The sequence below is a fragment of the Glycine max genome, chromosome 6, assembly GCF_000004515.6.
Source record: "Glycine max cultivar Williams 82 chromosome 6, Glycine_max_v4.0, whole genome shotgun sequence".
In the NCBI taxonomy this organism is placed as follows: Eukaryota; Viridiplantae; Streptophyta; class Magnoliopsida; order Fabales; family Fabaceae; genus Glycine; species Glycine max.
The window spans coordinates 17,893,592-17,920,842 of NC_038242.2; the positions used below are offsets into that span (position 1 = coordinate 17,893,592).

Below are 27,251 nucleotides of genomic sequence, written 5' to 3' on the forward strand. Positions count from 1 at the left end.
TTTGATCTAATAGGTTTTACAATAGATATTTTATAAACATCTATCTGCACACCCACCTTTTACATTAATTACAACCATTGTACTACAGTCTTAAAAAATTAAGGTGCTTTAAATTGCATTTGCGATTATCTCTAACAACAGAAATGTCATTGTCATATTCTCTGGAATTCATGTTGTTGCCATTGTTTGTATTATGCAAGTCATGCTAAAGTTGTACTAAATGTTGACTTCAATCCTTATGGGCAACAACTGGCAAGTGGTTCTGATGATCCCACTCTTTGATTTACACTTGCACGGGTTTGGCATTTAAAAATAATAAGTTACTCTGTTATCTGTTAATTAAATCCATAAAAAGTCTACAGATCTTTTGTTATACTTCTCTTAGTATAAGAATAAAATTTAACAATTTAACTCATGCTCATATTTAAATTTTTGATGAATTAAAGAAAGTATTACTACTCATTACATTGTAAGAGATGCTATTAATTACTTATTAAAAATGTCAATACTGATATGAGGAACAACACTTTGCTGTCAATAATAACATTTTTATTTAATCTACACCACTAACAAAAGAAAAAGTTAATCATTTTGCTAAACTGCAATCAGTCCAACACCAAAGTAAATTACCGTTAATAGCACTTAACTAAAATTATTAATTCAAAACAAATAAAATTAGATTTAACTAACATATCGTTCTCTATTGTCCATTCCTGTCAAAAGTCCAGTTACTTAACATAAACAGAAATCGAAATTACAAAAACAAAAAAAATTAAGTTTGTTGGTTCATGGCTGCGTGCTATACATTTAAAAATTTATCTGCCATGGAATAAAGTTGAATTTTAAAACATTGGTTATTTAATACAATAATAAACAATATGGCATCACTGTTTAGGTGACTGAGGAAGAAAACCTTAGTGACATTGATCCACAACAAGCATAGGAAACTCTTCATATCCTAACAACAACACATCATAACCGCCATTCTAACTCCACAATCATTCACCTGCCCCTTACCTTTCAATCTTCCACACCACAATGAATACTACACACTTCCCGAGCCACTCCAATCGCCGCCAGTTACAACCCTTCGGAAAAGCCAGCTATCACCTTTTTATTACTTGCTACCTCACTTCAACTGCACACGCCAAAATACAACTTTTTCTGGCATACTCTAGTTCGTGTCTTCAACACAATACTGTTGCTTATAAAAAAATCTTCAACTTCTGGCCATTACCAACATGAGCTCACAATCATCCACTGCCTCAAGCACTGAAATTTCTTCATATCAACATTTCTTATCTTTTTCTACATGTTTTCGACATTCATTTTCTCTACTCCTATATTGTGAGAATAAATCTAGCTTCATCCTTTAGAATCACATTTATAAACTACGCCTGTTTTTTTAAATTTTTTCCTACTATTATCATGCGGCCTCACTACAGTTAAGGCATGCACCTATAACATCACCCATCATCCACCAGTTCATAGCAGCATTTCACAATGACAACGTAAGTTTAACTATCTTTCTATTTTCATTCTCATTGTTGATTCATTCACGTTGTATTAGTAATCTTTTAAAATGTTTTCTTGCAGGATATTATTGAAATACCATCCTTTACCACTGACAGTGGGCACCGAACTACCCACAATTTGTCCAGTTAAAATACAATGGAGGAACACACCAAGTCAGAGTCAGGCAACACCACAGTAAATTTTACCTTGTTGATGGACTCAGGTAGTTTAGAACAGACTTACAAATTTATCAATCAACTACCATCAACTTTTATGCTTGCAACCAAAACTGCATATTCAACCTGCACTTCACACCACCACTAAAACAGCAAAGCTGCGGAAGACCTCGACTGACTAGAAGAAAATACGTATGGATGGTAGAAATCACTCAAGCCATTCTCGGTGTCCCTTATCCATTGGTAAATCTTCATTTACTAATCACACTCTCTTATTACAATACTTATTAAATTGTATTACTTATTTCAATTTTTACTATAGGAACTTCCACCCTTTGTAGTGCCATATGTTGATGCCTATGGCCGACATATGACAATCCTGAGAAAACATTCTCCTCCACTTCAATGGCCTGTGACCATCATTGACGCTGGTATTAACGACAGATCCATTGTTCGACCTTGGTACTAGTTTTTGGCCGACGGTGATTTCATCCAAGAAGTTTCGTTTTATTTTAGACCTCATGACAAAGTCTGGGAGATGGTTATCAGAAGGCAAAAAGATTGGGAAGACAGTGACACTGATTAATTTTTGTAATATTTCGTTTCATTTTCAGACAATATTATGTATTTTTCACCATAATATTATTATAAATATTCGAAGGCAAAAATAATTGTTTGACAGTGACACAAATTAATTTTTGTAATATTTCGTTTCATTTTCAGACAATATTATGTATTTTTCACCACAATATTATTATAAATGTTCGATTTTGTTTTCGTAGCATACATTCTTTCCTATATTTCCTTTTATTGCTGCCATGCAATAAAAAATTACAATGCTTGCTAAATAAAAGACCAACACCCTTGCGCATGCACGAGTTACAAATTATTTTTTAAAAAAAAATTTGTAAGTTTCAAACTTCAAACATTATTTTAAAAAATTAGACTTTTTTTATCACTTAGAGAAAGAGATAATATAATTAATTACAAGATACATGTTTGAAAGTGAAATTATAATGTGCCGATGTGTACTCAACTCTGAAAATAAAAGAATTTAAAACATCTTATTTTGAGATTAAAAATAAAATAAACTAACATAATTCAATTATTTATTATTTCTTCATTTGATTTTATTTTATCTCAACAAAATTTTATAATCCATTTAGTAAAAACTAACATGTTGACAAAATATATCTTAAAAAAGTCGAGAAACAAAAATATATCCATAATTTACTTCATTTAATTAGAAAATTACATATTATATATGTAAAATAAATAGTTTTACTATTACAAATATTAATTATAACATGCCTGTTAAATAAATTATCCCCATTTAACTTAAAAAAATAATATAATAATTTTTATACGCACAAAAGTACAAGAGAACAATTTTTGGTTTAAAATTAAAAATAATATTAACTTAGATGAATAAAAAACATATTTAAAGTTATTTTTTCTTCTTCTAAAAAGTGCGTATTTCAATATAAGATCCATAATGGTTAAAAATAACAATACATTATATTGTATTTTTATAAATAAGTAATAAATATTTTTTTTATATTTTTATAAATTAAAATAAATAATTTTTAAAAATATTTACGAAAAAACTTCATAAAAAAATTATGTCTTACTAGTTAATTATTTTATGTTTGAAAAGGTATTTTTGTTAATTTTTAATTTTTTTATCAGCTGAATTTAAGTTTTTTTTTTCTATTGCTTGATGAACAAACTTTTAATGTTTTTTTAAACATTATTTTCATGTAATATTTTTTTAAAATGTCAGCTTAATTTTTTTTATTTGTATTCTTTTTTATCCTTAAATATTTATTAGATTTATTTATTATTTCTTTCTATATAAAGTAATATTTTATTATATTTTTTTCTCTTCTTCCACTAAATTGTATATTATTATTATTATTATTATTATTATACAAGATAGGATTTTCATATTTTTATCATTATATTATATATTATATTTATAATGATAGATAATAATTTTATTTATTTATTATTATTAGTATTAGTCAAATATATTTTTATTAAACCATTTATTTTAATCATATTTTTTAAGTTGAATTAGATCAAAAGACGCAATAATATAAGATACAACTGCGTCTATATTAGTAAAATTCATTTATTGAGTAGAAAAATTTATATTGAAGCATGACAATTATACATTATTGTTAAGATCCAATTATAAGATATGAGACTTGGAATCTCAGATTAGAAGTATGAGATTTTAGAGTGGGGTTTATAAGGTCTTGGGCTCTCCAATTAAAATAGTTAGCTTTTGTGGTGTGGTTCTCTCAAGCTTCTTATCAATTGGTATTAGAGCCTTCCACCATGACTCCAGCTGCAACCAAGCAGCGTGGGTGGTGACACCGACATTACAGGGTTCGCCCAGGACTAATCAAAGGGCTAGTGTCCAGCTAGCCTGCGTGCAGAGCCACAGAGTCTGATGGGATTTTAGGATCCAATTACAAGGTATGAGGCTTGGAGTCTCACATTGGAAGTATCATATTGTAGTGTGGGGTTTATAAGGCCTTCGATTCTCCAACTACGTTGGCTAACTTTTGTGGTGTCACTACTACAAATTTTACATATAACATCGAACCTTTAACATCGGTTATGTGAATAACCGATGTTAACAAAAGCACGATGACATTTTTGTAAATAAGTAGACTTAGTTAACATCGGTTTTGGAAAAACTGATGTTAGTATGCCGTTGTTAACATCGGTTTTGTAAAAATCGATGTTATGGAGTCGATGTTAACATCGGTTTTATTATAACCGATGTTACGTAGTTGATGTTAACATCGGTTATTTTTAAAAAACCGATGTTGTTATCATTATATATTAAACTTCTGAAATTGCACAACCTGCGCGCTTGAACCCTATCGTTCTTCTTCTTTCTCCTTCTGCCTGAGATCGTCTTTGTGTCAAAGTCGCCTGCGCTTCCGTGACTGCAACCACATTGTGGAGATCGTGTTTGTGGAGATCGTCTTTGCCACTTATCCATTGAGGTACGTCCTTTCGTTTTAACATTAGGCGTTCGTCGTTTTAACATTTGCTCACTTTCGCAGGTCGAAGAAAAGTAGGAAAGGAAAAAGTCCCGGAAAGGGTACTCCCAGGGCATTATTGTTGTTTCTCCTTCTGCCTGAGTTCGTGTTTGTCGCAAACTGGGCTACGCTTCCGTGACTGCAACCACATTGTCGAGTTCGTGTTTGTGGAGTTCGTGTCTGCGCTTCCATCGAAGGTATGTCTCTGTTGTATGTTAATGATGAAAATCCATTGTTCAATGGTCTGTCTCTATTGTGATGTTTCGAAACCCTAGTTAGGCACAAAGGGTTAATCGTAACTGAATTTGTAGTGATTTAGGACCATATGTAATTGCCTTAAGCAGTTATTGCAGAATAAATTATGGAGTAACAGCAGGGGGGGTTAGGCAGTTTTTAGTGGGTTTTCAAGAAGGGAGAGACGAGGCTATCAAATTTACATAAAGGGTTTCAGGGATAAAGCTTTGATTTACACAGAGGGTTTTAGGGACAAAGCTTTGATTTACATATTGAATTTCATCCAAATTTTTGACAAGTCATTGTTACTTCCATCAATATTGATATTGTATCATGCTTAATTATATGCATTTGCTTATTCTGATCATTGTGTGTTGTGTGATTATTTCTTCCATGCAGGTACATGATTCCTATTTGTTGTGAGAGTGAAATGATGGGCAGCAGCACCAACTGAGGTGAGTTTATATTTCCTTTTTTTTTGTCTTTATCTTTGTTAGTTTATTATATATTTTTTATTTTATATGTTTGAGTTTTAAATGTGTAAAAAATAGAAATAGCCTTCCCTGCCATTGATACAGTTTTCTGGTTCCATTTGGATAATTTGGCTTCATATTTTTTGATCAGTGGTGTTAAAACTGAATTAATCAAAGTAGCCTTCCCTGCCATTGATAGAGTTTTCTGGTTCCATTTGGATAATTTGGCTTCATATTTTTTTATCAGTGGTTCCCACACCATACAACTAGATGGTTTAGCCCCAATAGGGATCCCCAAGTAGTAGAAGGGTGTCACCATATGCCTACAATTCAAAAACTGAGCTGCACCATGAACCCAACTGGTATCATCTCCAAATATCCCCACATAGCTCTTTGAGAAATTAATATTCAATCCAGATGCCATTTCAAAACCCCTAAGCATTGCCTTCAGCACAATTATGTTGTCCCATGAAACTTCACCCACAAACACTGTATCATCTGCATATTGCAGAATATTTACAGGCTCTTTCTGCTTCCCAACCAAGTAGCTTCTGAACAAATATTTGTTTGTTGCCACCCTCATCATACCAGTCAAGCCTTCTGCTACAATATTAAAAAGCATAGGGGCTAAAGGATCCCCTTGTCTCAGTCCTCTAGAGGGGGCAAATTCCTTTGTAGGGCTTCCATTTATTAAGACTGATACAGTGGTTGATTGCATACAAGCATTGATCCAATTTCTCCATTTAAGGCAAAAACCCATCCTATCCAGCATATACTCCAGAAATGACCATGAAACCGAGTCATAGGCCTTTTCAAAGTCCACTTTGAAAACCAGTGCTGGCTTCTTACACCTTTTAGCTTCCTCTACTACCTCATTGAGAATCAAAGCTCCATGAAGGATGTGTCTATCCTTTATGAAAGCCGATTGCCTTTCATCAATAAGGTCAGCCATCACTTTGCTAAGTCTGTTTGCCAATAATTTGGCTATTACTTTGTACATACAGCCAATGAGGGAGATGGGTCTATAGTCATTAAACGTCTGGGGGTTGTGTGATTTAGGTATTAAGGCCAGAAAGGATGCATTACTGCCCTTAGGGAAGCTTCCATTAACATAAAATTCATCCACGAATCTCCTAAATTCTGGTTTTAAGACCCCCCAAAACTCCTTTATGAAATTAAAGTTGAATCCATCCGGCCCAGGACATTTCTCTCCTCCACAACTCCACACAACTTCCATAAGTTCATGATCTGTAAAAGGGGCAATCATCTCCTCCCTTTGCGTGTGAGTAATCCTGTTGAATTGGACCCCATCCAAGGTAGGTCTGTTTAAGCATTCCTCAGTGAATCTACTAGCAAAAAATTTAACAGCTTCTTCCTTAACCACTTTAGGTTGCTGAACCCAAACATCATCAATGAAGATGCCTTGAATCGCATTATAATGTCTTCTGAAGTTTATGGTTTTATGAAAGAATGTTGTATTACTATCACCTTCTTTAAGCCATTTAATCCTTGCTTTCTGCCTCAGACTGTATTTAAGTACAGTAGTAATAAAAACAAGGATATATGATGAGAATCATCATACTGTATTTAAGTTACCATTTTACCTTTCATTTGATGAATTTGTTACATCATTCTCTAGGTTTTCTTCAATATCCTGATTATCTCCTGTTGCAGTAAAATTTTCAAAAAATAACAAAATTCAAATTGATCAGAAGCCACAAAGAATTAATACATTAATTCAAATTAAATACGAATGCCACAAAGAAACAAGTTTCAGGGCACATTCAAAAAGGGTCCTTTCATGCTGAATCTACTACATTTCTCTGCTGCATTTAGGAAAGACAACAGGGGAAAGGAATGATGTTAAGGAAGAGCTATGCTTGCATTTTCTTTGCTGCATTTCTCCACTGCATTTTCTATCAACATCCCTTATGAACCTGCTGAATATCCAAGTGTCCGGGACCCCCAACCCCTCTGCTATTAGCTCCAATATCTCACATGCCAGCTCCCTCACTGCTTCTGTGTATGCACTCAATGTAGAGCTGCCATGTGCAACAAGAGCAATCACACACTAGTTAGTACTTAGTTTTTACATTACACTACTTTTTGTTTTCAAACCAAAACCATTGCTCAGACAAGTGGCTGGCATGGCAATTATGACACACTTTACTGCTCCTACCATAGCTATAGAGCTAGCTAACTAGCTGTGAAAGTAAAGTGTTGCAGCAGAATGGCTGTAATTTGACCTCAATCTGGATCTGATTCACTCACTGACTACTACTCTCTGCATATGTTCTTTTACTGCTTTCATCTCCATTTATAACATCTTTTTCAAAAATACGAATAACTTTTTTATTTAATTTTCTAAACACTAAATTATGCTGCCATAGTATTTTCAGATTCCATTGGGAGCGATTTTAGCCATTGTTGATTCTGTGGTCATTGCTATTTCGAAATTCAAACTGGTCATGCGGTCATTGCTAGAAAGTCAATTGTGCTGAAGCCTCGAACTCAGGTATTTATATGTTTCATTCGAAAACTAATTTGAAATTGTTGTTGTATGCATTACTGGTATATTTGTAACTTATGCTATGCCTCTCTACATGACCTTTCTTTCATGGGACTGATATCTTGATGCCTCTCTACATGACCTTTTTTTTACTGGACTGATATCTTTGATGTATTGACTGTGATTTTGGCTCTCAGAACTTGTTAATTGTTAGTATTGAATGTTTTTGTATTTTTATCTTTTTTTTTTGCTCAGCAAAAATAGATATGTATTAGATAGATCAAATAGTACCAGAGGTACTATGAGTACAGATATATTTTGAACATAGCTGGTACACAAGATGAATTAAGTACCAGCTACAACCCCTGACTTAAGTACATATGTGTTGCACCTCTTGGAAGAGGGCTCAGCCAGTACATTCCCTTTCTAATTACATAAAGCATCTGCCAGATTAGAGGACCACTGATTGAAATGTGTATCAAAATCTTTTTCCATTGCTTTAAGCCAAGACCATAAAAGAAGAAGTGCTTCATCCATCAGCTTGGTTGCGTTAAAAGTTTGATTATCAAATAACAGCTTATTTCTGTGTTGCCATATGGTCCTTGTGAGGGCTATCCACCAACAGCTCCATCTCATATCCTTTGATCGTGTAGCGTTCGATATAGTATGCTGCATAAAAGGGTATTTGGGTTCTTTGGGGAAAGCACCCACTGACTTAACCCATGAAAGTGACTCCCACCACAAGGGGAGGACCTTTCTGCAGCTGAAGAAGAGGTGTGTTGCATCCTCCTCGGAATTATTACAAAGCGGACACATTGGGTCAGTTATCTCCACTTGTCTCCCTCTTAGGTTCAGCTTCATTGGTAAGCGGTCTTTGATGAGTCTCCAGGTAAAAATCTTTGCCTTAGGTGGTATCTTAAGCTTCCATAGAAACACAAAGCTCCCATCCACTGGATCCCCCCTTATTTCCTCCATCAGAAACTTGTAAGCAGTATTGGTCGAATAGATACCGCTCGAATGTTGCTTCCAAATCCAAGAATCTGCTTCTTGTTGCTAAACTGATATCAGTCCTGTTTCCTCTATGAATTATGCAGCCATTGAAGCTTCACTATCGAATAGGTTTCTCCTCCAATTAAAATTCCATTCCCACCTTTCCTCCTTGTGGCTTCCCATGTGTCTGATAGTTTGTTGTTGTTGGTTAGAAACTTGATAGAGCGTAGGAAATTTGTCCATTAAAGTTCTGCCCCCCCTAACCATTTGTCCTCCCAAAATTCGGTCATGTCTCCACAGCACACCTTCCACTGAATTTGCTCTTTTATTTTGATTGACTCCTCTATTTGATTGAGCTGCCTTAGGCCCTTCCACCAATGGGAGTGTAAGCTGCTATTTCTTCCCTCATCTAAATTTCTCCACCCCCCATATATATTTTTATCTACTGCCCTTCTGTATATATATTTTGTGACTGCCACTGCCCAGCCCTCTAATGTTGTAGGAAAAAATATTCATCTATGAGTTTTCCTCTCTCCCAACTCCATAGCTTCATTTTTGTCTCTGGCCTCCATATCTGCAAAGCTTTGAATAAAACACAAGTGACATGTGTCTGCTTCCAAGCCTATGGTTGTCCCCAAGTCCCATAATTGTTGGGCCTCTTCCAACAGCTGATTGTTACAAACAATTTTGCTTTTTAATCTCCCTTCTGCTTCCATTTTTTTTTATCAGCAAAGGTAATCTATATATTAATTGGAGTACCAGAGGTACTTAATAGTACATAAAGGACCATACAAATGGTTCCACAATCAGACATTGATATTCTGAAAGGGAACTAGAGTATGGATATATATTTGCTATGAAATTTACATTAAATAGGCTCGTAACAATGTAGGCTACTACTGATACAAAAAGCTTTGTGTAAAGCTGCTTGCCCATTGATTGAAATGGACTGTGAAACCTTTCTCAAAAAGATTGTAAGTCATTTTCAACTAACCATTACAATTATGTTTGAATATTTTGAGAATGCCATGTACCACTGTGTGTTTTCTATGCAGGATTCGTTTGAGGAGCAGGCCACATAGGGATCGTTCGTCCCCCATGGACGTCAGGATGTTCTAGCCGCTGCTATTGGACGTCTAGAGCACCCTGGACGTGTCCGTGCTGCTGGAGCCGGTGTCACCATCAAGCAATACTTTGGATCGGCTCCACGGACGTCCCGCAGCGCTTCCTCCCTGCCTCCTGACGAATTACATCAGCTGACCCAGCAGATCAGGCACCAGCTAGAGGAGTCCATCACAGAGAAAGTGAAGGCAGGTCATGGCATCCTTCAGCCAGCTTCAGTCACAGATGCAATCTCAGGGACTTGCAGTGCCTCCTGAGCCTCTGGTTGGTCCTGGTCCCTCCGGCCCTCGAGTGAGCACAAAGGGGAGTTGTGTTGATCCCTCAGGAAACGATCCTGAGACGGGTGACTCTGACAGGTGCGGCTTGTACATAGAAGCAGATCCTGCCCGCCTGGTTGCCATGGGGAGAGTTTATGAGGGATCCACTCTTGTTCATAACACTCCTTTGTTGCCTGGCAAATTAAAGGTGAGTGTGGATGAGGTTAAAGATGCAGATGCTCCAGTTCCTGTACCCACTGATGAGGTTTCCTTAGTGGGGCAGACACTTCACACCTTCCTTGCTTGGCCGACACATCTGGTCAAGTCTTTATCACACCAGGTACTTATTGTCCTTACTATATGTTTCTTCTTTTTAAATTAATTCATTAAGCGTGCCTCAAATTTGGCTATTTAACTTTGTTTCATGAACAGGTAGTTGTGTCTCCGCCAAAACCACCTCCGAAGCCCGATCCGGAGGTCGATGATCCGCTTTATCTGATGACATTGACCATCCCAGAGCTTTTCTTGAGGCCTTATCAAGTTAGATGGGATGCCACCGTGTTCGGGGTCGTTAATCCATATTTCCCCCTGTACATAAAGCACGAAGACCTCTCCGAAATCGCACACGATGGTCAATGTCTCAGCATATCAGTGCTACAGTTGTGGATTCTGTAAGTCTTTATATAAAAGGCTTTTATTTACCTAAGTTATGACTTTCAATTCATAAATATTTAACTTTGACTTAACATAAACAGGCATCTCACTGAAACATGAATGCAGCGGGGAATTCTGATATCTATGGATTCCTCGAGCCTCAGTCCATTCAGAGGTCTGGGCAATCGTAGTTTGAATCTGAAAGTTACATAAAGAGTTGGATGCAGAGTTCACAACGCGATGTGTATCTTGGAGCCTACCTAAATGGATAAGTCACAAAATAACAAAATTTAATTAATGTTTACTAAGGTACTAACCCATTTTAGGTTCCACTGCAGCGGACACTGGCAGATGGTGGTCATCTTGCCCAAGGAACACTTAGTTGTCTGGTTTTGTTCATTGCATAACAGGCCAGACAACTACCTTAAGGGGATTATTAATAGGTTACTGTTCTTTTCAATACATTTGCATTGTAATACCTCAACGTACAACACCAGTTTTTAATTGTTACTCATATGGAACTGTGCTATCAAGGGTCTTAATGATGCTCCACATCCTAAATCAAAGGCTCCTGCTAGGTGGATTGTCATCAAGGTACGTCATTTACATAAAACTTCCACTTATATATATTTCTTTATGTGTCTGTACACTAGTTGTTTAATTAATATCCAAATTTCATTATGTATTTAGTGTAATAGACAAAAAGGAACTACTGAGTGCAGCTACTATGTGATGCACTAGATGTCCACCATCATTTTAGGAACTTTTAGAAATAATTGGGAAGCGGTAAGTTTATTTCAAAGAAAATCGATTTATTTATAATTTGTATTACATTATTAACTTAATATGATTTATTTCATCATGCAGTATTTTAACGATCCTAGACCATTGGAGCCTGAGAGATTAAAAGCATTGCGGATCCAGTTGACACAGTTTTATCTCCGAGTTAGAGATCAAGCCTAGGATTTAGGGACATTTTTTAACATTTTTTACATTTTTTACATTTTCTATGTAACATGAACATTGAATTCATTTGATGATTGTTCTTTATAATATATAAATCAATTATTTGATGTTTATTATCATTAAAACTGCTTGAAAGCAGAATAAAATGTTTATTTGCTGTGAATTGAGCCTCCTGAAATTGCATTTGACAGGTTCAATTTTGGGTTTACTGTAAAAACAGAAAGTATATATAAAAAAATTCTTGAAAACAACATCGATTATTAACAAAAACCGATATTAATATCATAACCAACATCGGTTATAATAGAAAACCGATGTTAACGTTTGTATATTAACATCGGTTTTTTGTGTATAACCGATGTCAGCGTTTGTATTTTAACATCGGTTATCTGTAGATAACCGATGTCAACTATTGTACATTAACATCGGTTAATTATAAATAATCGATGTGAATATTTGAATATTAACATCGGTTATTTATAATTAACAAATGTTATACACAAAGAACTACACCAAATAAGTGTATGCATCATCAACGTTGACATCGGTTTTTTAGAAAACCGATGTTAAACTAACATATTAACTTCGGTTTTACTGGAAAACCGATGTCAACATTCATCATGCGTACATTTTTTTTTGTTGATGTTCATTGTGTTTAATATCGAGTATTTAGAGAACCGATGTTGTCATATGTATGTTAACATCGGCTCTCCATTCATACATTCAACATCGTCACTTTCAATATCAATTTTAGAACCGATGTAAAATATTCTAAATAACTGATGTTGAAAGTGTATTTTCTAATAGTGTGTGATTCTCTTAAGATTTTTATTAATTGTAAATAAGATAAGTCTCTAATTTAATAAATTAGGAACATCCGTGATCCATGAAAAAAAATCAAAACCAACAATTCAAAGACTGGCTGGGAATTATTTGTACACGTATTCGAACGCGAGGATATGTTAAAAACAAATATATAAAATAATGTTCACATCAAATCTTTAATAATCCTTGGGTTTGTCTTTTCTTAAACCCCACGCACGGGCGCCATGCGTTTGTCGTTATCTCGTTGTTGCAGCATTTGTCTCTCTGTCCATTTTTGTTCTCGCTTGTTTCTTTCATTTTCTTTCTCTCTATCTAGAAGTTATGTGACTAATTAATTCTTGATGGTGAGATTATCTAGTAAATTTCAGATTAGTTAATTACTGAACTCAGTGACAGAGTTTGACCAATTATTTTGAGGGAGCCAAAATATTAAGTGATATTTTTATTATTAAAATTTAAAGTTGTTGTATTAGTACACATTCATATACCATTGTCATTAATAGAAAAATAAATACACAATGCAATACAACATTTGCAATTACTCATAGCTCCTAACGTCTTTCTCCATTTGCTCCTCCTAATTGTATAGCGCGTGACAATAATCTCATTAGTTTTTCATCGTTTTGTATTATATGGATCCAAAATATTTAAACATAGAAACATGTCATATCGATTTTTAAAGCCTTCGACAACACTTCTCTTTACACTCGATAGTCTTTTCCAAGCTAACAAAATTCATGTCTCTAACTTCTTTTACTTCAATACCTTTTCATCAACTTTAATTAAAGGTAAATGAATTTTAGTGTAGATCTTCTTGACATAAAATCAAATTGATAATGAGTGACCCATAACACAACTCAATTTTTTTATTTTTATCGAGTTTGGGGCCAAATTTTTAATCATAGTTGGAGTTACATACTATGACGAATATTTTAAAAAAAGAAATTATATATTTTGATCTATCTTATAGCTAGTATCTTTCTGTTATTTATTTTATTTTTTATATCGGTATAGGTAAAATACCACAATATTAAATAATAATAATAATAATATTTATTTTGTTTATAATAATCAAAGTTGACTTACGAAATATTTTTGTTTTCATTTCTATTTAAGATTTATGTTTCTATTTTTATGATATATTAATTGTTGTGTTATATATCTTTTTTTTATCTATAAAAATCTAACATAAATACTAAAAAATTTATAACACTCAAGTATCCCAGATCCCTTAATTATATACATCTTGTACTAGCTTTTAAACTCTACCTTATTGTTATTCTCATCTAATCATTTATGTGTGAATACATACTTAGCTTGTTCAAGTGTTATAAATGGTTCAGCAAAGTAGTCTTTGCGTGGTAGCAATGTAGCCAAACCCGTGCGAGCCAATCTTCGTCGAACCGGTCAGCAATGGCGGCTCGACCGCCCCTTTGCTACCAAATCCAAAATGCCGTGACTCTCGGTTTCCTTTGCTTCTTGTGAGTTGTGACTCATTTCCTTTAATTGCTTCTTGTGACTCTCAAATTAATATTCATCCATACACAACCAGAATTTTTTTTCAATATTTTAAAAATCAAAGAGAAAAAATAAGTTACATCATAAAGAGAAATAAAAAAGTATGTTACTTTTATGTATTGTAATGTAAGAAAAATTGACATATTTTTTACTAAAACAAAATATCCTCACCATCAAAAGTTATAAAATTAACTCTTAAGACGTAAAAATTATTAAAATAGATTTTATTTCATCCAATAAAATAAAATCTTCTTTTTCTTACGTACAACCAAGTCATAAAACACATATTAAAATATTTAAATAACTAACTAAATCATCTATTGATTTTGTTTGATCTTATTCACTGTCACATTCTAATTAAATTCTTGTATAATTTTATCATAGGAATATCATATCTAATCAACATATTCTTTCTTATTTGGTAAACTTTATGTGGATGTCATTAAATATGTATATCTTGATTTTCTTTAGTGAATCTCATTAAAAAAATAATTAACCTTGTATAAATTAGAGAGAGTAACAAAAAGAATATGTTAAAAAAAATGTGAAACTTGAGCTCCTTAGTCTACAATTAGCTAGCTAGCCCGGATTAGAAACACATACCTGATTTGACATTCACATTCGGGGACAAACCACATCAACCACACTTTTTTTAATCAATAAACAACAACAATCGTTCGTTCATTCTTCACTTATACGTATTGAATAAAATAAAATAAACCCCTCAGCATGATATCACAAGAAGCAAAAAATGGAAAATAAAGACACGAGCCAGTGTTGTTCAGACTTCAGAGTTCAATTGTTTTTTTGTCCACCATCACCACCTGGCACTGGTAGACCATTCCAACCAAAACACACACCAATGGCTTTACAGTTTTGAGCCCCTCAAAGATTCACTCATATTTTATTCCATCAAGTACATGAGTTTTGTTGCTCATAGAAGAAAAAAAACACATAGCACAAGAGAAGGACCATCATCATTAATGTCAGAGCAGGAAACCGATTCATGGGGCTTCCTGTTTGTCTGTTTGTTGATCCTTTTCTCAGGTACTAACTCAAAACTCTGTTCCCTTTTCCAAAAAATTAAAAGTTTTTGCCTCAAACTCCTTTTTGGGGTAATAATAATTGCTTTATTGGTGCTGATGATTGGTGAACCTTAATAAGAATCAATATTTATTATTAAGTTATTAAGCACCAATCTAATTTGGTGGTGGGGTGTTGTTAGATTCTCTATTTATTTTATGTTTGTTCTGGTTTTCCTAGGTTGATCATTGATGCTGTTTTGTTAGTTATCTTTCATGTTTACCAAGGTTGTGGTACCTTTTGTACAGGTAAACTAGTTGTTGGGGATTCATTGGAAACTGACGCACGAGTTTTGCTGAAGCTGAAATCATATTTGCAAACACAAACTCTTGCAAATAAAGGAGGGTACACAAGCTGGAACAAGAACAGTTCAAATCCTTGTGATTGGTCAGGAATCAAGTGCAGCAGCATCTTGAATGGAACAACAAGGAGGGTTGTGAAAGTTGATATCTCTTACAGTGACATATATGGTAACATATTCGAAAATTTCTCTCAACTCACTGAACTCACGCACCTTGATATTTCTTGGAACTCTCTCTCTGGGGGAATTCCTGAGGATTTGAGGAGGAGCCACAAACTTGTGTATCTTAATCTCTCTCATAATACTCTTAAGGGGGAGTTGAATTTGAAGGGTTTGACAAAGTTGCAAACAGTGGACTTGTCAGTTAATAGATTTGTTGGGGGACTTGGGTTGAGTTTCCCTGCCATTTGTGATAGTTTGGTGACTTTGAATGTTTCAGACAATCACTTGAATGGTGGAATTGATGGCTTCTTTGATCAATGCTTGAAGTTGCAGCACTTGGATTTGAGCACCAACCATCTGAATGGGACCCTATGGACTGGATTTTCCAGGCTGAGAGAGTTTTCCATCTCAGAGAATTTTCTCACAGGGGTTGTTCCTTCCAAGGCTTTTCCAATCAATTGTAGCCTTGAAAAACTTGACCTTTCTGTTAATGAATTTGACGGTAAGCCCCCAAAGGAGGTTGCTAACTGCAAGAATTTGTTGGTTCTCAACCTTTCTGGTAACAATTTTACTGGAGATATTCCCAGTGAAATTGGTTCCATTTCTGGTCTTGATGCATTGTTCTTGGGGAACAACACTTTCTCGAGGGATATCCCAGAGACCCTTTTGAACTTGACCCATTTGTTCATCTTGGATTTAAGCAGGAATAAATTTGGTGGGGAGGTGCAGGAGATTTTTGGGAAATTCAAGCAACTGAAGTTTCTTGTGCTGCACTCAAATTCCTACACTGGAGGGTTGAACACATCAGGCATTTTTACATTGACAAACCTTAGCCGTTTGGACATAAGCTTCAACAACTTTTCAGGTCCATTACCTGTTGAAATCTCACAAATGTCTGGACTTACCTTCTTAACCTTAACCTACAACCAGTTCTCTGGGCCTATTCCATCTGAATTGGGAAAGTTGACTCGCCTTATGGCACTTGATCTTGCCTTCAACAATTTCAGTGGACCAATCCCACCAAGCCTTGGAAACTTGAGTACTCTCCTATGGCTAACCCTTTCAGATAATTTGTTATCAGGAGAAATCCCGCCAGAGTTGGGAAACTGCTCAAGCATGTTATGGCTGAACCTTGCAAACAACAAACTCTCGGGAAAATTTCCTTCCGAACTAACGAGAATCGGAAGGAATGCAAGGGCCACATTTGAAGCAAACAATAGAAACCTTGGGGGAGTTGTTGCTGGCAATAGTGAGTGCTTAGCAATGAGGAGATGGATACCTGCTGATTACCCTCCATTCAGCTTTGTGTATAACATCTTAACAAGGAAGAATTGTAGGGCCCTTTGGGATAGGTTGCTCAAAGGACATAATATTTTTCCCATGTGTTCATCTGTGCCCTCTTCTAAACCTTCACACATAGCAGGGTATGTTCAGCTAAGTGGGAACCAAATGAGTGGTGAAATCCCTTCAGAAATTGGGAACATGGTGAACTTCAGCATGTTGCATTTTGGGGATAACAAGTTCACTGGGAAATTCCCTCCAGAGATGGTAGGTTTGCCACTTGTAGTCTTGAACATGACCAGAAACAATTTTTCTGGTGAACTTCCAAGTGATATTGGCAACATGAAGTGTCTACAGGATCTGGATTTGTCTTGTAACAATTTCTCCGGGGCATTTCCCGTAACTTTGGCACGCTTGGATGAGCTTAGCATGTTCAACATCTCATATAATCCTCTCATATCTGGTGCAGTCCCACCAGCTGGACACTTACTCACTTTTGACAAGGATTCATATTTGGGTGACCCCCTTTTGAACCTGTTCTTTAACATCACTGATGATAGAAATAGGACTTTACCCAAAGTCTTGAAAAATCCCACAAAATGGTCTTTGGTTTTGGCTCTAGCACTTGCTATCATGGTCTTTGGACTTCTTTTCCTGGTGATATGTTTCTTGGTGAAAAGTCCAAAGGTGGAACCAGGATACCTCATGAAGAATAATACAAAGAAGCAAGCACATGATTCAGGCAGCACCGGATCCTCAGCAGGGTATTCCGATACTGTCAAGATATTCCACCTAAACAAGACAGTTTTCACACATGCTGACATCTTAAAAGCAACCTCCAACTTCACAGAGGAGAGAATCATAGGAAAGGGTGGCTATGGAACAGTCTATAGAGGGATGTTTCCAGATGGGAGAGAAGTGGCAGTGAAGAAGCTTCAAAGGGAAGGAACTGAGGGCGAAAAAGAATTCAGAGCCGAAATGAAGGTTCTGAGTGGTCTTGGATTTAACTGGCCTCATCCAAACCTTGTCACACTCTATGGTTGGTGCCTCTATGGTTCACAGAAGATACTAGTCTATGAGTACATAGGAGGTGGAAGCTTGGAGGAACTTGTGACTGATACAAAAAGGATGGCATGGAAGAGGCGCCTAGAAGTGGCAATCGATGTGGCTAGAGCACTAGTCTATTTACACCATGAGTGCTACCCTTCTATTGTGCATAGAGATGTGAAGGCTAGTAATGTGTTGCTAGACAAAGATGGCAAGGCCAAGGTCACAGATTTTGGACTTGCTAGAATTGTTAATGTTGGAGATAGTCATGTGAGCACTATAGTGGCTGGCACAGTTGGGTATGTTGCACCAGAATATGGACAAACATGGCAAGCCACTACAAAAGGGGATGTGTATAGTTTTGGAGTGTTGGTCATGGAGCTAGCAACAGCAAGAAGAGCAGTGGATGGAGGTGAAGAGTGCTTGGTGGAATGGACTCGGCGCGTTATGATGATGAGTTCTGGAAGACAAGGGTTGGATCAATATGTGCCAGTTTTGTTGAAGGGATGTGGAGTAGTGGAAGGGGCAAAGGAGATGAGTGAATTGCTCCAAGTTGGAGTGAAGTGCACACATGATGCACCACAGGCTAGGCCTAACATGAAGGAGGTTCTAGCTATGCTCATTAGGATATACAATCCCACTGGGGACTCAAATGGTGGACACATTGTGTAGTCTTTTTGTGATTTAAGACAGAAAAATAACTGTGCATATAGTGTAAGTTCCAATACAGTTTTACATAGAAACACACATGTCATACACAGTTGATTCTTCTCATGTAAAGAAACTCACCATTCATGTTGAAGAAGTTGTTCAATTTTGTTCTGTATCCATGAGGTTTTATCTTTGTGGCTTTACTTTTGTTTAACACCTTCTGATGAATAATAAGCACCTCTGTTCAATTTGTCTTTTGATCAATGGCAGGGTAAAGTAATTATTTCTTCAATCCGTCAAGAAGATTTCTAACTCTTTGAACAAAGGTAACTTAAATCATTGAGGATCCCAGAACTCTGAGACAACAGACAACAGGGAGTGAACTGAATCCTGTTATAGAAGTGTTAAATTTATTTACACTTGAAGTGTGGACGAAAAAATTAATAATAAATATTAAATTATAAAAAAAATTTAATAAGCTAAAAAGTCATTAATAAAAATGTTTAATTTAATGAGCTAAGTTCCACGTCTCAAATTAATAAAAAAATTAAAATTAGGTCACAAAATTGAAAAGAATTATTATTTAAAAATGATCATTTTAGTTCATTATAAAACACTAAAAACTAAATTAAATTTTTTAAAATATAAAAAATCAAATTAAATATAATCTAAAACATAAAAGATAGAAAATATATTTTAACCAACACCAATATATTTTTATTAGTAGAGGGCATTGGTGTTGGCTAAAACAGTCCAAGAAAATCCATCCATTTTGTTTGTTTTCTGAAATAAAAATAATAAAATAAACAAAAAAGAACTTTCAAATTTTGACTGTATGATGTATTGCAACCAAATGCTTTTGGTATGTCCCTTCTAGTTACCATTTTTGGTCCTAACATTGCAGCTTTGCTCCTCACGCCTATGATGTGTCTGATTACATCTCAACGATGACACTCATTCATCCACACTTGTTAACTTTTCTTCTCTTCTCAGTATCACTACACACAACACAAAAGGAAACTCTCTCACTCCAGTTACATTCATAAAACACCCCACTCTACAGTCATAGGGTCTCTCTATCTCTCTCCTATTTTTTTAGTTCATTGTTATTGACTTATCGTTCTTTAATATATTAGATTTGGATGTTGGGCTCTGCAACCCATTTCTTTGATCCTATCTTTATTTTACATAATAATAATAATAATAATAATTATTATTATTATTGTTAGGCTTGGTTTTAAATTAAAGAACACGGTACAGATATTTTAGAATTTAAATATTATTTTACTTGCAATAAATAATACCAAGTTTTGAGGTTTTGATTTAGAAAGTTTATTCTTTTTGTGGCACTAACGTAAAAGAAGTCACTTTTTTATATTAATTTATTTTCTGTTTGTTTTTTTAAATGGAAGAATATCAAATATAAAGAAATTAATCTCTTAGTTAATTAGTTTTTCTTTTATTTAATTTTTTCCTTCATATTAAAAGCGACCACAAAATGTCACTAGAAGGCAAGTTTTTGCACTCTGATGTTTGTACAAAAGAGGAAAAAAGCTATTCTACAATAATTGCCATATGCCAATGTGGGTTGGTAAATGGAATTGGCAAGTCAAGTACAAAAAAATCATGCAAGTACTAAAAGAATAAAGTAAAAGGAACATACTATTGGCATTAGCTAGTGGTTACTAGCATGCAATTATCACCGTGAAAACCACAGGTTATTCATTGACAATAATAGCCCCAGTAAGGCAATACCTTTGCTATTGTATTCCCCTATAAACTTTATACGTCCAAGTGTTACATATATATATGAAAGAAATCTTTTGAACTTATCATATTGGGGATAGAAATTGGGTTCATCATTGAGTAAGTTGTTTGCTAAATGACACTAAAAGTTAAAACCCTGTTTGGTATTTGCTGTTTTTGAGATTAAAAGAAAATTATGATCACCATTTACTAATGATGGCTGATACATATATATTTACTTCATTTGAGTAGAATGGAACTTATTTTGAACATTTTGGTGAGTTTATATTCACCTTCCTCTTTCTACGAGAGTGGATTTTGGATTTCATTATATTCACTTATTAATGTCTAATGACTTTCAGAAATTCAGTCCCATTTCTTGTGGCTAGCTAGCTCTTTTATCCTACTGTTTATGTTTTGTTTATGGTAACATTTGGCATCTGAAAACAGTGTGAAATAAATTGCCTCAGAAATCATTGCAGAGGAAACAATTTAGCTCAAGAGATGGCTGGAAGCAGTGGGAAGCAAGAAAATACAATGCCAGTGAAGTTTGCAATCCAGAGGGAGTTAGAATATAGGAAAATTGTAGCAGCATTTCATTTGCGTCCGAATTCTAAATTCACTAAAGAGGTGATATCTTACCCTATTATTATGATATATATTGTTTACAAAATATAGCTCAAAACCATCATTAATTCCATATAGTGTGTGTCCTTTATCTTTCCCTTTATGGCTTTCTCCAAAGTCTGATTATTAGAACTTTTCTTGTGAGTATCATATGTTTTCAAACCTGACATCTATGGTCATGAACCTATGATTTGATTGATTTCAGTCTTAATTTATGCTGCATTTTGTTCCCTCAGAATACTCTTTTGAACCAGATTTTCTGTATGTCAATCTAATTTATTTTTCAGGTTAAATCATCAAATGATGCTTCCTGTCCAAAGCTATTGCCAGGTCCAAGTTCAATGAAATTTTCAAGCCTTTCAGGAACTAAGCGGAAGGAATCACCAACAAGAAGTACTCATCATCCGCGTCTAAAACATCAACAACCATTTCATGGAAGTCTCAATCATGAAGTTCAGACAGGAGCCTGTGATGTAAGGCTTAATGTATGCTGCATTTTGTTCTCCCAGAATACTCTTTTATACCACTTTTTTTTAAGTTTAAGTCAATCTAAGTTTATTTTTCAGGTTAAACCGTCAAATGATGCTTCCCTCCCAAAGCCACTGCCAGGTCCAAGTTCAATAAAATTTCCAAGCCTTTCAGGAACTAAGCGAAAGGAATCACCAACAAGAAGTACTGATTATCTGTGTCTTCAACATCAACAGCCATTTCATGGAAGTCGAAATCACGAAATGAAGACAGGAGCCAGGGATTTCAGTCTTAATGTAGGCTGCATTTTGTTATCTCAGAATACTCTTTTGGACAACACTTTGTATTTCAACCTAAGTTTATTTTTCAGGTTAAATCATCAAATGATGCTTCCCTCCCAAAGTCATTGCCAGGTCCATGTACAAGTAAATTCTCAAGTCTTTTAGGCACTAAAGGGAAGGAATCACCAAGTTCTGATCATCTGCGTCTACAACATCATCATCCATTTCATGGAACTCTCAACCATGAAGGTGAGCTGGATGATATATACTGCAAAATTTGTCAAATATCTTGCTCAAGTCCATCCAATCTCAAGCAACACTTGAGAGGTCGGAAGCACAAGCAAATGTTGCAAAAGGGTGGAAGCAATAGTCAGATGCAATGGTGTGAAGTGTGTTGCATTCCGTGTATGAATGAAGATTTGCTCAAAATGCACTTTCAAGGCCAAAAGCACAAGGCTAAATTGCAGATGCTGGAAATCAGCAAGCAAGGTGTGGAGGCTCCAAATAAGCCAAAATGGTGTGCACTATGCAAATTATGGTGCAGTGATGAGTTTGCTTTCAGACTGCACCTTGGAGGTAAAAAGCACGTGAAAAAAAAAAGATGTCCATAAAGACACAATGACATTTATCAGAGAAATAGATCACGCTAAGTGACATTTAGCAAGATTGATTTCTTTATGCAAATGTTGTTTAAGGACATGGTTCTCTTGTTTAGGACAACTATTGATATGTAAACTTTTATATACTACTCTATATACCAGTCATATCTCAGGTTTGTCATCACTATTGGACTTTTGTCCTTTAGGTCCTTTTATATTTAGTCCATTAGTGCTGTATGAAATCTTAATTTAGTTAGTTTGCTTAATATTGATGAAGTCTCTATGGTTTTTTTTAATGTGATAGCAACAAGTTAAACTAGGCAATGCCTTAATTGATCTAGTAGCTCAGAAAAGATGGTGACAGCTCTTTCTTCTTTTACGAAATTATATGGTTATTGATGGAGACATTAGGACAAGCCAAGTATTCATTCACAATCATTAAAAAAGTAAATTGTAAAATTTAATGGTTCTTCTTCTTTTAGTTTACTCTCAAGTAACAACAATGTTAATTAACGATGTAACAACCACATGGGCAGTCCCTTGATAAAGAAATCTGATAGAATAATCCCATGTGTTTTCTTGTTATATTAATTGTATCTTTAATTAATCTATCAACTAGTATGCACTTCATGAACTAGAATTTCTCTTGTAAGCAAATGCAATATAACATTTACAATCACATTATAGTTGTAGAGACTGAAGTTATATCATAAAAAGTGTGGTATATATATAACACGTGAAGTATAAGTAACATTTATGAAATGCAACAGTCTCACATGCATTTTTTAAGCAGCACTGACACTAGCACAAGGGGAAAGAAAAGCATGCAGGTAGAAATTATTCAATTCATGGTTGTTGAAGAGGGTGTGTTGTTAGTAACAACAACAGGGTATTTCTGAGCATTCTTGACCAATTTTGTTAGAGCTGCTTGTCCAAGATCTAGGCCACACACATCAGCAAGACGCACCAAATACAACAAAACATCTGAAAGTTCTTCCTCTAACCTTTCCTTGTCATCAGAACTCCAATTGGGTAATCCTTTTGCAACTTCTCCTTTCCATTGGAATATCTCAGACAGCTCTCCCACCTCTCCAACCTGCACAATTAAAGTGGTACAAAATGTTCTATAACTATACAAGGAAGAGTAAATAAAGCATTAATAAAGAGCAATAGTTGAAATTTTCAATGTCAATTTAGCCATTTAAATTACAAGTGCTAAGAGAAGATTTCTAGGACTGTGATGTTGATCCCATCCTCTCACTTCAGCAAACTCGGCCAGCCTCTTGCTTAGTTCCTGAAGAGAAACATCTCTTGGACGTGTTATGGGAAAACCATAAGAGCAATCCATATCTCCTTTTCTGGTTTTTATCTCTAACTCATGCTTCATCCAAATGCTATGCATGTCCAATTTATAGAAAACTTGGGAGTAGGATTAAGATTATATAGAATAAGAAAAAGGAGAAAGTGTTACTTTTAATAAACTTTTAACAAGTATTTTTATAGGAAAATAAATAAATAAGATGAATCAAGGAAATAAATATGTTATTTTTTATCCTTAAAAGAATCAATTATTGATATCACTAAATTTACAACAAGTTATGCATCCTAAGTTATCCTCTATCCCGACATACATATAAATAAATAAAACATATAATAATATTTACCAACAAATTCTCGTGGGTATAAGTTTCATATTCACTTCACTATTACCAAATAAAATTTATTAAAAATATATTAGTGAGGTAAAATAAAATAAAATAACATCATGTAATTAAAATAAAAAATCATCCCCAATGTCACATCCTATCATTGTGTCTCGGCGACCTCTAGCACGAGGTTCTTTAAAGTCATCCACCTAGCAATCTGCTCCCACAAACACAAGGTTCGAGATCATCACAGGATCCAAACAAAAATAGCACACAGGGAGTGGGTTATCATATTTCTAAAAAAAAATACAAATAAACAAAGACGTAATCAAAATAAATTATGGAAGTAATCATAACATAGCTCAACTTATACAATCCACGTCACTTCAGCACTTTATCATTTAAAATTTATTTTTCAATCACCAATCACATTACACATGAATCACACACTCATGTCAAGACGTAATAATACTCATCAATTTCATAATAAACAATTAGCAAGTGTTATGCAACAATTATACTAAGACTCAAGCCTATATGTAATATGGTACCATGTCAGTGAAAAACCATCTCGGGACACTTTGGAATACATAACAAGACACACCATACAATGGGTATGTCATGTCACTCTCACTAAGTAAAATCATAAGGTGACCAGTCAAGGTCACTCTGCTTTACGAGAATGCTCTAACCATATGGGATTAACATAGGCTTAAAGGAGCATTCAAGCCGAGTGTCTTTACCCACAAGGCCTAGACTCCGAAGAATCCGTTAGGGTCTCACCTTCTTGATTCAGGTCCAACCCCTAAAACAATTTTTGCATGCAGACACTGCTCATGAATTATACAATATACATGACCTCACATTCGTATTTCAAACACGTTTAACACATTGCGCTACAATTTAACATTTTAGGTTCCTAACTAGAAATCCTACATTTTTCCTTTAATACTGCGCATAAACACTTTTCTCAAGGTAAACACCAGTCGAATTATTGTATAATTCATAGCTCACAACACAAGTATTGTCACATCAAGTGTTAATCACACACTTATTCACAACCAAATCTCATGTCCACAATTTAACATCTCATAATGTCATAATCCACCGTCACATATTTACATGTATCTCATAATTTAACGCATATTCAACTTTACACTTATACTTAATCTCAATAACAATATTATAATATCAAAGCAACATGTTATCTCACAATTCATCGCATATTCAATTTATCATTTACATACAATTTTAATCACAATTTCATGATCTCAATATTACAATTTATCATGTTCTCCTAGTAAATCATATCCAAAATACAAACAATTTATACAAAAATGTTTCTCACAACATGGGAGTAAAATCCTTCCAACAGTTTCACATAATCATATCAAAATCAAGGAATCAAAATCATAGGTGAAAAAATATGAAAACACCAAGAACACTCAATTTATCAACCAATTTGCATTAGGACATCAATTGATTAATCAAACACAACAATATCGTATTTATAATCATAAAGGAAAATTTATAATTCAATAAACATCTCAAAATAAATCTAATTTAATCCTCTAAGGATCCCTACATATGTTCATTCTAACCCCAATTGTGATAAACTCATCTCTTACCTCTAAACGAGCTCATTGTGTAGTCCGACAATGATAGCGGGCGTCTCTAGCAGTTTTCTAAGATTCTTCAAGCTTTTCCTCTGTTTGTTCTGTTAGGATTTTCAAGCGTTAGAGAGAAGGATAAGAGATTGTAGTCTTCATTTTACTGTCAACGTGAGAGACTAATTTCTTTCTACAAAAACATTATTTCACAAATCCCAACAGTGAGACTGTGTGAAAATTGGTTCCAAAGGTGGTATACAAATTTCATGACGATCCAACGGTTGAAGCGTCGGGATCTTAGTTTTGAAGGGATAGGTTTTGGGTCTCTGCGGAAAAAGAGAAAGCTATAATGCAAAAGATATTTCTCTCACCTCAAACATTGTTTCACAAATTTCAATGGTGAGAATGTTTTTAAATGAGTTTCGAATTTGGCGCTCAAATTTCACTACAATTCAACGGTTAACGAGTCCGGGATCGTCATTTTATTGAGACAAGTTTAGGTGTATGTGAGAAAAAAGAAAGGTTTTGAAATAAAAAGAAGGAAAAACGAAATTGAGAAAAAGATACGTGTAATTAAACAAACGTGTCTCTATTTATAACTAGGGTACTCCGTTTATTCTATTTTTTTTTTATTTTATAAACAAGAACTCTATTTTATTTTCTATCAAATGAATAAATAAAATATTTTTTTATTTTCCTTCAAACCATTATTTTAATTAATAAAATTATTTTTTCTTATTATTTAATTATAAAAAATGTCATTATTTTTCTAAAATATTTTTTAATTTATTTTACGAAAAATGGAATGTTACATTATCCATATATAATAATTTATTATTTTTATTATTTTATAAACATATACAAACTTAACAGAGTTTTATAAATAAAAGTTAACCCAAATTAAACGAAAGACTTGATAGGAATCTTATTTCTTGTGTTCCCTCTATGCGGTTAAGATAAGTACTAGTTGTTATAATGGAGGAGCACTTGATTGATTTTGCTGTAGGACACTAATCATGTGAGTATGGCAGATATGTCTCCGTCTTTCCATCCATGACTTGAAATCAATTATACCCATTTGAAAATTTTTAACCTGAATATAGGAGCCATTTGCTCGAATATTACTATAATTTCGCCTATATATGTTCATTTATGTAGAATCTTGCTGTCTTGTTTGTTTCCTTATTGGAATCCAGCATTATTTCTAGCCAATTTTCTTTATTTTTCGTGTCAATAATGTTTATACTTGATAATGTTTAATAGTTGATGAACGACAGTGTGGGATATCATGACGAGTTGGGTCATGTTGATGGAAAAATAATCAAAACCACTCTAATGAGAATTTTTACTTTCACCTCCTGATTTGTTAAGCTTACCCCCTATCTTTGTTGCTTTTTTTTTTTACAAAAATACCATTAACAGAAACAAATTTCTGTTTAGACAAATACACT

At 34.5% G+C, this 27,251-nt stretch overlaps 4 protein-coding genes across 4 annotated transcripts; 3 read left to right on the forward strand and 1 right to left on the reverse strand.

The window, feature by feature from the left end:
* Positions 1-15,025: 15,025 nt before the first annotated feature.
* On the forward strand, positions 15,026-18,998 carry LOC100781769 (probable LRR receptor-like serine/threonine-protein kinase At1g74360). The gene is made up of 2 exons (XM_006581917.4): positions 15,026-15,345; positions 15,630-18,998. Exons 1-2 carry the CDS (start codon positions 15,219-15,221, stop codon positions 18,842-18,844), a joined length of 3,342 nt encoding a protein of 1,113 aa, XP_006581980.1. The 5' UTR covers positions 15,026-15,218; the 3' UTR covers positions 18,845-18,998.
* Positions 18,999-20,862: 1,864 nt separating this feature from the next.
* Positions 20,863-21,767, forward strand: LOC121172665 (uncharacterized). The gene is made up of 3 exons (XM_041016139.1): positions 20,863-21,199; positions 21,484-21,664; positions 21,763-21,767. Exons 1-3 carry the CDS (start codon positions 21,074-21,076, stop codon positions 21,765-21,767), a joined length of 312 nt encoding a protein of 103 aa, XP_040872073.1. The 5' UTR covers positions 20,863-21,073.
* On the forward strand, positions 21,763-22,820 carry LOC102666094 (zinc finger matrin-type protein 4). Its single transcript, XM_026128788.2, has 2 exons — positions 21,763-21,960; positions 22,035-22,820. Exons 1-2 carry the CDS (start codon positions 21,928-21,930, stop codon positions 22,554-22,556), a joined length of 555 nt encoding a protein of 184 aa, XP_025984573.2. The 5' UTR covers positions 21,763-21,927; the 3' UTR covers positions 22,557-22,820.
* A 372-nt stretch (positions 22,821-23,192) lies between these two features.
* On the reverse strand, positions 23,193-23,922 carry LOC100527076 (uncharacterized). Its single transcript, NM_001251397.2, has 2 exons — positions 23,755-23,922; positions 23,193-23,640 (listed from the first exon to the last, which is right to left on the reverse strand). The coding sequence occupies exons 1-2, from the start codon at positions 23,890-23,892 to the stop codon at positions 23,386-23,388; spliced, it is 393 nt and encodes a 130-aa protein (NP_001238326.1). The 5' UTR covers positions 23,893-23,922; the 3' UTR covers positions 23,193-23,385.
* Positions 23,923-27,251: the final 3,329 nt, after the last annotated feature.